This window comes from Pollachius pollachius (genome assembly GCF_949987615.1).
Source record: "Pollachius pollachius genome assembly, chromosome: 2".
NCBI classification, from domain to species: Eukaryota; Metazoa; Chordata; class Actinopteri; order Gadiformes; family Gadidae; genus Pollachius; species Pollachius pollachius.
Genome location: NC_136935.1, coordinates 31,992,676 through 32,005,668, shown reverse-complemented (window position 1 = coordinate 32,005,668; position 12,993 = coordinate 31,992,676). Strand labels below are relative to the sequence as shown.

The window sequence follows — 12,993 nt, the reverse complement described above, 5'->3', positions numbered from 1 at the left end:
CCAGACAGTCAGCGGGGCTCTGCCTGGCTGTAGATGGCTCACCGAGCAGTGTGTCCTGACCGAACGGAAAGACGCACAGGTATATAACTAGGGCCCATTACGGTTATGAGAGAATCAATTCACAATCATGCTTCCATAAATGTGGAATAAAACCCTTTTATGCAGCATGGCATGGATCCATATCAGAGGTCACGTCAAATATAAGAGAGAGAGCGACCACCAATACAAGGAGTACGGCCGTGGAGCCGAAGAGAGCCGAACATGCACATACATGTCAACATACAATTATTTTATGTGATTCTCAGACATTGAAAATGCCTGCAATAATGCATGTTATTTTGCACAAGTGAATCATACGTTAATATGTTAAACAGCTTTGAATTGTTATCTTTTACAGAAAGAAAGGAAGGAATAATGACAAATTCATTGTTTGGCTTTAATGTAAAAAAAGACAGCTTAACAGTTGAATATACATCATGTCCGATGTGTGTGTGTGTGTGTGTGTGGGGGGGGGGGGGGGGGGGGGGGGGGGGGGCACGTGTGTCATGCAGAGTGAGGGTACAATAAAGATGAGGGAAAATAATTCCAACCTATGAGGGTCTTCTGTGATACAACATAAAAAATAAACTTGCAATATACCTAGCAGTAACTGTATAATGTCCAGCATGATACGTACAGATTACAGACACATTTCTTAGATATATTTACATGCTTTTTACAGTCAATAAATTATTTAAATTGGAACGTCTCTCTCTCTCTCTCTCTCTCTCTCTCTCTCTCTCTCTCTCTCTCTCTCTCTCTCTCTCTCTCTCTCTCTAACTAAAACTAAAGTAACTATGAACACAGATGCAAACAGCAGGGGGGCTTGCCTACTTTCCATTGCTGAGTCACACAGGTTCCTGGGGCAGAATTTGGCATCCAGGTGTGTGCCTCTGTCTGTGCATGTGTGCATTAGTGCATGCGTGTTTGTATTTGCCTATTGTGGGCAGGTGTATATATATGATTGTGTAAATAGATTTCATTATTTTTGTGTATACTTTCAACGGCACACATACAAAACACACACACATACACACACACACACACACACACACACACACACAGCTTCTTCCATCTAACTCTCACAGAGGGCTTGATTTTCACCCTTGAACTTGTTTGCACTCCACATACAATTCCCTTCACATAGAACAGGTCTTTGATCTCCACATCAAACACTGAAGCTTTGCACTCAGAACCTCCATTATTACAACCATTACGGCTTGGCTGCATAGAGCAACTACGCCAGATAACTTTGTGCAAGTGAAAATTAGAGTACATGTGTTATCTGCTGTGAGTGTGTGCGTGTGTGCGTGTGTGCGTGTGTGTGTGTGTGGGTGGGTGGTTGTGCTCGTGAACAGTAATGAGATAGGGAAGCGTGAGGGAAAAGCAGTGGGGAATTGAAGATGTCGAGAGAAAACGAGGGAAGATTCTCATTTGAGATAAAAATACCCTGCCTGCAGTCCCTGGACACTGAACCACATGGCCCCAGTGCACGCACACTCACACATGCACATTAACACACTCTCTCTCACACATGCACGCAGACACACACACACACACACACACAAACACACGATAGTATAGAAAAGTCCAACCGATCGTTGACCTTTGACCTACCCGGAAGGGGTTGAGTGTGGGGGGGGGGAGTTCGAATGGGTTTTCCAATGGTTGTATTGTGTCACCCAGGAGGACACAGCCTGGCTGGGTGATTCTAATGAACAATACTAAATAAGGTCGGATGAAGCTGCTGCTTCATCCGTACTGTAGATTTAGCCTGTACTGTAGGTTAATCCAAGACAATCCAACTATATAAAGATAAGATCATGGAAGTACTTCTGAACGGCAAAGATAATTTACAGAAGCCCACACTGCGTCACGGCAAATCTGTTTGCACACTTGCGCTGATTATGTCAACGCCAGTTTCCTCATCAGAGAGCAGGAGAGGAGGCGAGGAAGAGAGGAAGAAAGGGTTGAGAGCGAGAGAAGGAGAGAGACAGAGAGACGAATAGCGAGCGAACTGTGGCAATATGAAAAAAGAACAATGAAAATGTGGAAATAGCATCAAAACAGGAACCCTGAAATTGCTGAGGAAAGCTACAAGACCTGACATGATGAGATATCTCAGCGGCACTGTCGTTTTCTCCCTCTCTCTCCCCGTCTGCCTCCTTCTCTCACTTCCCTGTCAGGTAAAATGATGCATCCCCCTGGATGTCTGTGTGTGTGAGTGTGTTTGGCAGTTTGTGTATTTGTTTAAATTGAAGTGTGCATGCTCACCTTGTGTGCGAATAAAAAAGGAAAAGGTCAGAATCTGTGAGACAGCACTTTTTTTGGTTCACATACACGGAAGACAGCTTTCACCTCCTTTCGTACACACAGCCACAAAATTCATCAGCCTCCAGTGATATTAACGCTATCCCATAGGTATTAAATCTGAATAAAATGTTAAAGTTGATTTCTCTCTCTCTCTCTCTCTCTCTCTCTCTCTCTCTCTCTCTCTCTCTCTCTCGCTGTCATTTTTTGCATCTTCTTTCCGATGTCCCCTCAGGCAATGGCATCCTTCCACTTCTTCTTCATCCCAGCAGCAAGACATACCGTATCCATGGAGATCATGTCACCAGTGACAAGAGGGGTTACTGAGGTCTTTTCCCCCCCCCTCCCCCCAATGCCCTGCAGACATGACGTTATACTTCATGTCAGTATTGGTGTCCACATTACAGCTTGACGGCCACCACGCACGCACCGGCCCGGCCCAGACACAGAGGCGCCACCTAGAGGACAAACACAGGTTGACAGGGTGTGTTTTCTGGGTTTTTACCTGCCTGCAGAAATCCTTAAAGATCATCTCTGTTCAATAAGATCCGCCGACACCGAAACATTGACAGACATGACCGATATGTAGTGGATTTAAATCGTTTTGGTGTTATCGTCTGATATTCTGTTAAATTAACATTACTTGCCTTTTCTGTCACCCAGAAACGTTTAACAATAATACAGTGTTGCATCATAAATGTATAAATAAAGCTGTGCCAGTTTCAGGACTCCATCTCTCTCATAGTTGGCTACTGTTAGTTTAAGGCTGTCCTGCATTTGCATATGTCCGTGTGACGACACAAGGACGGTCACTGGCACCCCCAGCGTGTTAGGCAGCATAAAACGGCAGTACTGCATGGGGCATATTAATTCATCATACATATATGCACTCTTTCTTTTACTTATTTTGTATCCAAATTCAACTTCAAAGGAACATGGACAGCTTTCCAACAAATTGTAACATTGCTTTAAAAAGTAAGCAAACAGTGACAGAAGGTTGTCTATCAAATTCTGCTTGATCAAATCCTGTCCTCTATACACAGTAGTTGGACCCCTCAAAAGCTAGGTGATTCATCTCAAAGGCCCTTCCTCAAATACAAATTTAAAATAAGTATTTCATCCCTCCCTAAAATTAGAAATACATCTCCCTACCGCTAAAGGAGCAAGACACATTCTATGCACCGTTTCACTTTACCATGTCCATAAACAAGATGATGAAACAATGCTTGTCACCTCGATATACTCCTCGGTAATAGCTGGAGGCAATTCCAAACATTTATTTTTTGGAACTGCATCGCTTATTCTAATTAGAAATATGCTATATGTTTTAGCTGTCAGTACCTTTCTGTCCGCCCCAAACCTTAAAGCTTCCTGCTATGTTTCTGTGTGAGGGCAGGATTTACAGATCAGTGCTGAAGCTTGCAGGAGCAGGGAAGTGTAACCACGTGAGCAGTATCAGCAGAATCTCAGGTGTGTGTGTGTGTTGGTGTGGATGTGTGTATGTGCGCGTGTGTGTGTGTTTGTGAGACTCAGCATTTATTATTATTATTATTATTGGTTGTCTCTTGTGGTTACGTGGGGAATCGGACATGCCTGCTATGCTTCTTCCCTTTCTCATTTCTTGCCCCTCCGCATCAATCCATGTTCTGTTGGTTTCTCAGGGTCGAGTTCATTTATAGCATTTTATCTACGGAGCATCCAGCCAGCATCATTAATTATAAATCAAACAATACAAGCACTACCATCCTGGCTTTCATCATCGGCTGTAGGTTTTGGCGGGTATCCGTCTTTGATAAGCCAAAGCTGATTATTTTGGAGGAATGTTATTGCCGAGACTAATCCCACTCCGGCCACGTTCTAACAAGCTAAGACTCAAACTCCCAGAATCCCAAATAGTTTCCATGACAGAAGATGCCTCGAAAACTTTCGAGGCAACCGGAAGAGCCCAGACATCAATAGGAAGCCAGTGAGAGCCCCATCGCTGAACAAACACACACAAACCCATTTCCCCATCTGAATGCAGTATTCCTTGCAGCAGCAAGGACAATATTAGCATGAAACAAAACACACATTTACATAACAGTACAACAACATTTGCCGTTCCAGGAGGAAGGTCACATTGTGTTTCTTTAACGTTGGTTTGTGTGTTGGCGCATGCTCCCTCTAAGAGTGACATTTTTATTTGTGCCAGATTGTTACTGCGTGTCACTTGGTTCTAGTAAACTGCAGAGTGGCTGTTTGAGCTGGTTTTCATTGCATTTGATCAAATGTATGTCAAATACACCTGATATATTGGACTGACTCTGGATTGACTTGGATTGACTGTTTCTTGGGTATTTTATGTGCGTGTTCATTTTTTTGTTTGTATAGGGGCCCTTGCGGTGGTAGGTCTGTCTGTGTGTTTGTGTGCGCGCTTGTGTTGTGTGCATGCGTTGGTATGTGTGTTTATGTGTGTGTTTGTGTGCGAGTGTGTGTGTGTGTGTGTGTGTGTGTGCGTGCGTGTGTGTTTGTGTGTACCTGGGTCCACTCATTAGTCTGAGGGTCATAAGACTCCACAGTGTTGAGGTACACCTGCCCATCGTAACCACCCACTGCATAGAGACGGTCGCCAAGGAGACACACCCCCACCGCGTCCCGGCTGATGCTCATGGGCGCCACAGTCGTCCAGGCGTCCGTCTGTGGGTCGTACCTGCAAAGGCCCGCACACACACACACACACAAACATACACACACACAACTTTTGTAAAAAGTGATTATTAGAAGAATGTTACTTGCATACACACACACACACACACACACAAGCACACACGCACACAAATGCACACGCATCACACACACAAACACACACATACACACCTCTCCACACAGTCACTAAGCCGCGAGGCGAGGGAGGAGGCCGGGGCATCGTGGCCTCCGATGGCGTACAGGAAGCCATTCCACGTGGCCACGCCCACTCCACCACGCCGCTTAGCCATTGGAGAACAACCGCTCCACCTGCAGCCAACCAGGAAATAACAAGCAAGGATCAATCGTTTATATCGTCAGTCAACTAAAAGACAAAACATAAGACGTTTTGCTTATCTCAGCCCTCCCTTATGAAACGGCCAATAGAAACAGTGATGTCCTCCTGATATTCCGGCTCGGCCATTAGCGGATCATTTGATCCAAAGTGACTTACAGTGAATCCAGATGTCATAAAGGAGCGAGTGGCGGCAGCCAGCTCGTTCAAGGAAGCTAAACGGTAGGCAGTGCGAGAACCTTTGGCCTGGGAGTCAAACGCCCGCACCACTACTGTCACACCTCGCCCTGCTCATTGAGCCATGTGTTTATTGTTATAGGCCTACTATTGTTTATTGTGTCATTTCCTCATCGTTGCCCGTTTCTTTTGTCTAATTCCCTCCTCTATCTCCTCACTTTGCTCCCCCTTGTGTTTCCCACCTCTGTGACTGTCCTCCCTCCCCTTAGTGAGTTCACCTGTCCCTCGCTATCACTCCCCTCCTCGTGCATTTAGCCAGCGTGTTTCCCTCGCGCCAGTCCGCCTTTGTTCCTGGCATCAAGCATCCCAGCTCTTCCCTCCAGATTATTACTGTTCCTGGTTCATTGATTCTGGCTCCTTTTTCCCAGACTACGCAATTGTCTTCTCCGTGCCGGATTCTTTGCCTGATCACCTCATTGATTATCCGGGTACCAACCCTTGTTTCTAGCAGTGAAGACGATACAGACTGTATGCTTCTGAGTCAGGCATGAGTCTTTTCCCCTGTGGCTGCACAACTAGCCTAATGGCTGGTAATGATAGCAACTACGCTATCCTGCAGCTATCTAGAACCGTTTGGATGACATATTCCTCCATTTACGAACACGAGACCTCTTAGCTGCCTGGTGGTGTTTCGTCCATTTCTTTAAATCAGGAAATAAGAAATAGACTCATAAAACACACACGCCACACCCATGCCTCCTGGCTTAGCCGTGCATGACGTTGGCTGTTGAGGCTTGGCTGTTGAGTATCTACGGGAGTATGTAGGTCTGGAGCAGGGATACACTGTTACAGCAGGTGATGTCATGTCTGACCTGTTGGTGTGGGGGTCGAAGCACTCGACGGAGCGCAGGCAGGATGAACCGTCTCGCCCTCCCACCGCATACAACCTGACGCAGAGACAGAGATACATTAAGGATACATATAGAGAGAGATACTAGGAGAGATGGTATACATGAGAGACAGATTCAGTAAAAATAGAGTGAGATAGAGAGAGGGGGAGAGTGAAGGATAGATATAATAGATAGAGAGATAGAGAGGGAGAGAGAGAGAGACATGTATAGTATAAATAGAGAGACAGATAGAGAGGGTGAGAGACGGAGAAAGAGAGATGGAGACAGAGACCGATATAGGTAAAGGTAATATTGCACAGGTTCTGGAAACCCTTTTTCAATTTAGTGACAATGAAACAGCTGGGAATGATGCGCCAAGTGTGTGTGTGTGTGTGTGTGTGTGTGTGTGTGGGCTTGTGTGTGGGTGTGGGTGTGTCTGTCTGTGCGCACGCGTGTGCATGAGCCAATTTCAGCAGTGGAGGAGTGAGTGAGGGGAGCAAAATAAATCAAGCAGCACTTTTGGGGCATCAAACCCAAACCAGTCAGTGTCTGTGAATAACTGTGGGCGACGGCATGAGGCCATAAAGATGTATTCCATTGGTTTGTGTGTGTGTGTGTGTGTGTCTGTGTCTGTGTGTGTGTGTGTGTGTGTGTGTGTGTGTGTTTGTGTGTGTGCGTGTGTGTGTGTGTCTAAGAAGGACGAGAAAACCGTTCAACCGAGTAATAAGTTTCATCAGGCAAAGAGTCAAGAGAATACACACACACACACAAACACACAAACACACTCACACACACAGACACACACACACACACACGCAGTACTGCTTGGCATGTTTAGCCCATGGTTCCTGTATTAATTACCATCACTAAAGACCTTCTCTGTCGTCGCTGCCGATGCTAATAAAGGACACAATATTATCATGCTCAGATCTCCTCGGTTGAATAACACGGAATCCTGGGAGCCGGGATAGGTCACGACACCAGCTTGGTACTGACTGCAGCCATCGTTCATTGTTCTCCATTAGATGTGTTCATGCCAGGTACATGTTCATGTGTTCATATATGTGCGTCCATGTGCATGTGTGCGTGCGTGTGTGCGTGCCTGCCTGTGTGGATGTGTGTGTGTTTTAGTTTGTGATTGCCTCTAGATTAGCTCATTAGTCCTGACACTGTGATTGAAAATACATCCCCCTCTTTCCCATTCCGTTTGCTTCCACACATCCAGCTGCTCGGGGCAAGCAAAGGCAGGGAAAGGACTACATGCACAGCTACAAAATGTAAAGGATATACTGGCTTCAGACCTCGCTCCACCTCATTCGTATTCTCCCTCCGTATTCAGTACTGCAGTAGTCACTGACACTGTTCTCTGACCTCTCCCACGTAGCAGGTTCATATATATGTATATATATCTTGATCTATATATATCTGCTAGCCTCAGGAAGAGAAGCTTTTCCATGGCTCCAGCAGAGTGATCAATGTTCGATGCATACATGACTTGAGGCCGATTAGTCTGACCCTGGGTGGGGTTGGGCCAAGCTGCTGTCTTTAGCATGTTGTTCACCACCTTCCAAGGATAGCCTTAATGTTGTTTTGGTCGTATTCAAATATTTTTCTGCAAGAACTGCAACGTTAACTATCTGAAAATGATAACCTTAAATGATAGCTCTTTCGACATGAAATATGTGCTTTCTGAATGCAAGAGTGATGCTACAATGTCTGATGAGCAGAGCTGAAGAGCTCCCCTTTGTCGGGCCCCCTGAAAGCCTCAAAAAAAAAAACATTTGAGGGGTGTCTCAAATCCTGTCAAAAAAAAAATATATAGCCTATATATTTTATTGTCACTAATGGTCACTTAAATGTTTTTAAGCTCACCGTGTCCAGTATTCAGAAATTCAAAACATTTATTCACAAATATGTTACTTTTTGCCAAGCGGAGCCAGCCAGTCTTGTGTGCGTATGCAAATTAGCCATGTTTGCCAAACAGAAGAAAGACGTAGGGCCCTATCTTGCATCCGGCGCAATTGACTTTCTCACTGGCGCATGTGTCGTTGCTAGTTTGCAACTGGCGCAGAGCGTTCTTTTCCCTCCTGCGCCACGCGTCGGTAAATTAGGGAATGATCTTGCGCCCCAAGGGGCGGTTCGGCGAAAGGAGGAGGCGTGTTCTGGCGCAAACGTTCCCTGGTGCTATTTTGCAGTTTCAGAAACCACCTGCGCCACAAACCAGGAAATACCTGGTTTAAAGTCAGTGGCGCGTTGTTCAGATGCTATTTTAAAGGCGCATGCATAATGTTGCTTGTGCACCTCGCGCATACACTTTGCTTCTCTCATCTACCTTGCCACACATTTTTGGTAAATTATTTGGGAAAGAACAGCTGATACAGCGATAATAAGTTGTACTTTTAAATCAATGCATCTGCAAACACCGTACAGCAAACACATATTTTCTTGACGCAGACATCGTGTACATGCCCATAACTTTTAGGATTGATGAGTATTTGTTCGTGAGAAAACATTGTTGTACCGCGAGTGAGTGTTAAAAAGAATGAATGAATGCGAGACGCGTGTGTGTATGTGTAAAATAATTAATGAATGCGGGCGTGCGTGTGTGCATCCATCTGTTTAAACACACGCAAACTAAACACGCAATGCATAATACAGTCCATGGCAATGTATATTAATGGGGGGACAAATGCATATTAGGAACACAAATCGATAACGTTAATGCATACAATACTGATAAGAAACGATGTTTATAATGTATTGCGTATATCATTAAATAGAACCACAGTTACCGCATATCATATGTGTGTTAAGTTTTCTTTGCCGAAATTTATTTGAGGACTCAGTTTTTCTGAAGTTGTGGAAGAAAACCTTATTCCATGTGTGAATTAGGCCATATTATTTGGCCATAAACTGAGCCATTTGAAGTTTGAAATTCATGTGCATCTGTTTCATCGGAGACTGCAGACGCGCTGTCAAAATATCAACTTTCCAGATTCAAATGCGCTCATGGCTCTTAAAGGATATGGGAGCTGGCACTCTCATTGGTTTATTGCACGTTACGCCCGAACTACACCTACGGGTAATTAGGGTACTTCAGACCAACCCTTTTTAGAGTCATTTTTGCGCCGGTAAAATAGCGACAATGCCATAGAACCGCCCACAAAGCTACTTGCTTTGTTAAAATAGGGCCCGTAATGTTGAAAAGTCATACTAAAAACGGCTAGCAAGTGAAAGCTAAACCAGAGTGAATCACATCACTCACACACTTTGGATCTATTCTAACTTAAGGTAAGAGGTTATCTTTTAAATCTTTGCAGTGACTGAATTGTCATGATAGAACTGGGACATAGGGTGCACTGTGCATAAGATGAGTGTGTGCGACTGCACATGGGTGCATGCATGTCCTTTCCGGCTTCGGCATACTGCACGGTTATGAAGGCATTGTGGTTGGTTGTGGTATTAGTGAAGCAGCCTAGCCTTGCAAGTTGGAGTAGGCCTAATTGTTTACGTGCGTACGAGAGCGAGAGAGAGAGCGTGAGAGAGAGAGAGCACACCTGCCGTGGTGATGTTTGGCTTGTTGTGTAAAATGTTGTCAGCATCCACCGTGGTTGGACGAATGTGCTTTGTGTATGTGTTCAATAATGTATCTGTCTGATCGTTTTTGCTGTAGATGAATGGTTAAACAATGTCACATGATCGGTCATACTGCAGGCTTTCATTCGCAAGTGCACTGATTGCGTGCCAGTCTCTGATAGGCTATACCTGGCATTTATTCAGTTGTTGATTGCTCTTCTAAGTGTGCCATATTGGTGCCAATTATTGTTGTGTTTGCATTGTAATGCACATCTTTGCCTCTCCTTGTTATAAAACATCGTGCATCCAAACGTGCATCCATCCTATGTCAGTACTGACATAGGAGGCTGCATTGGCTAAATTGTTGCTTTACGAATAGGCTACTATAGCATATCGGATTATCAACAATTGTTGTGTGCGTGTGTGTGTTGTCATGTAGGCTATAGACTGATTGCTTGCATCCATGAAATATTGTAATGTTATAGGCCTACTGCATTAGGAGAAAATTTAGATCGGTATTGCGCAACAATCGGGGGATGGGGACCCCCCCGATTATTGACGGGTATTTCGCACACTGACTATACTGTATAGAATACAGCCATTAGGGCGCCATTGATGTGCTTCTGTGGTCTTGAGATCATTTCTTAGAACTCTAGACTGGTTTGTTTCGCAAGCCTCTCTGGCGAAACACTGTACATTTGAATGCACAGCATATCCCTAGGGGTAAATGTGTGTGTGTGTGTGTGTGTGTGTGTGTGTGTGTGTGTGTGTGTGTGTGTGTGTGTGTGTGTGTGTGTGTGTGTGTGTGTGCGTGTATGTATGTGTGTGTGTGTGTGTCTGTGTGTGTGTGTGTGTGTGTGTGCAAATGCGTGTGTGTGTGTGTGTGTGTGTGTGTGTGTGTGTGTGTGTGTGTGTGTGTGTGTGTATGAATGTGTGTGTGTGTGTATATGAATGTGTGTGTGTGTGTGTGTGTGTGTGCATATGCGTGTGTATATGTGTGTTTGTGTGTGTGTGTGTGCGTTAACTCACTTCCCGTTGAGCACAGCCACGCCCACGGTGCTCCTGGGTGTGGACATGCTGGAGATAAAGCTCCACAAGCGGGCCTGTGGGTCCCACCTGGTCCACACAGGAAATGAAAAACGTGATTTATGAACGCCTTTAGCCCGCCAAACACACAAGACAGACTGCGCTAGGAAGGGCTCCACCTTAACCCAGAACCCTGGCTCATGTGACTTAGGGACAGCTAGGGGGCGTTCTGAGGCACGGTGCCTGGCAGGGCTGATATAAAACACTAGCCAAAACGGTTACTATAGACTACCTTGTAAGACTTCCAAAACGAGCCCATAGCGACATAAAATGGGACCATTTATTGCGTCATTCTTCCACCAAACAGTATAGTTCCTCAGGACAGCAGAAGGGTTGCTAAGCAACACAGTAGTCTAATAAAAACACAATAGTCTAATAAGGCTTTAAAGATTGGTGATGGTTAACATTTATCTTGACATCTTCATCATTTTTTTTACAGTATTTCAAATATTATTTTACAATCAGAATTGAGGAAAATATATATATTATATATATTTTCAGCCTTTTTGAATATATATCAAGCAACGCTCCATTGGACCATGTCCCACACAGTACAGCTGATTACAGCTCACTATCCAGGTCTCACTCTATCCCTCCCATCAACAGTGAGGTCCAGCTAGGCTCTCCTGCTGTTTGCCGTGCTTCCAGATATGAACCCTCACCCCTTACCTCTCCACCGTGCTGAGGTAGCTCCAGCCGTCGTGCCCCCCCACCGCGTACATGGGCCCCTCCAGGACGGCTACGCCTGTGAACAGGGAACATGTGTCAGACCACTGCATGCCCGGAGGTACGAGGCGCTGCAGGGACAACACCAGTCCGGGAGATCAGACCCTCGGTTTAGGACGGTCTCTCTTCACCAAACCCTCAGAACAGTCTCTCTTCACCAAACCCTCAGAACAGTCTCTCTTTACCAAACCCTCAGAACAGTCTCTCTTCACCAAACCCTCAGAACAGTCTCTCTTCACCAAACCCTCAGAACAGTCTCTCTTCACCAAACTCTCAGAACGGTCTCTCTTCACCGAAACCCTCAGAACGGTCTCTCTTCACCGAAACCCTCAGAACAGTCTCTCTTTACCAAACCCTCAGAACGGTCTCTCTTCACCAAACCCTCATAACAGTCTGTCTTTACCAAACCCTCAGAACAGTCTCTCTTCACCAAACCCTCAGAACGGTCTCTCTTTACCAAACCCTCAGGACAGTCTCTCTTCACCAAACCCTCAGAACAGTCTCTCTTCATCAAACCCTCCGATATAATTTCAATCAGAAGCAACTAGTATTTAAAATGAACCACAACATTTATTGACTTTTGGCGATGAGACACCATCAAATGATTCTTCATGGGGACCATGAGGTATGCCGGGATATGATCACCCCTTCATCGTGTCTAGACGCTGCTGGTGGTGTGACTAGGATAGAGGGCCTCAGCCCTGGAGGCCGTAATCTATTCATCCTTAGACAGGTGGAGCGTAACCCCAGAGGTGGAAAGGATGGAGGAGAGCTACAACGAATCGGCTTAGCTCAGGGGGTAGAGTAGTTGTCTCGTAACCGAAAGGTTGCTAGTTCGATAGTTCGCTCCTCCTGTCGACTTGCATGGTTGACTCTGCCGTCGGTGTGTCAATGTGTGTATTAACCAATGTAAGTCGCTTTAGATAAAAGCGTCTGCTAAATGCCCTAATTGTAATTGAGTCTCATTGGAACAAAAGACTAACGACGAGCATGAATTAGAGTTGTTTATAAACTTGCCCGTTGGTGTGCAATTGTACTTTGGTTAATGCGTATTTGATCCTGATTGGTTGAGAGATGAAGGGGAGGGGCCTGCGATGACAGAGTTGTAATCTAGAGCCCAACATAGATCGATGATGAACAGATGGGGAACGTCGTCTTCCTGATTGAACT

The 12,993-nt window shown here is 45.2% G+C and overlaps 1 protein-coding gene across 1 annotated transcript in view; it reads right to left on the bottom strand.

Annotated features, from left to right (window-relative positions):
* Positions 1-813: 813 nt before the first annotated feature.
* klhl5 (kelch-like family member 5) overlaps positions 814-12,993 on the bottom strand; it is a 32,091-nt gene continuing 19,911 nt past the window's right edge. The window contains exons 8-13 of the mRNA XM_079730951.1: positions 11,767-11,842; positions 11,041-11,127; positions 6,418-6,492; positions 5,206-5,343; positions 4,867-5,038; positions 814-2,807 (exon numbers count right to left, since the gene is read on the bottom strand). Of these exons, the coding sequence (XP_079587077.1) occupies positions 2,751-2,807; positions 4,867-5,038; positions 5,206-5,343; positions 6,418-6,492; positions 11,041-11,127; positions 11,767-11,842 (605 nt within the window). The 3' untranslated portion in view covers positions 814-2,750. The remainder of the gene's footprint in view (positions 2,808-4,866; positions 5,039-5,205; positions 5,344-6,417; positions 6,493-11,040; positions 11,128-11,766; positions 11,843-12,993) is intronic.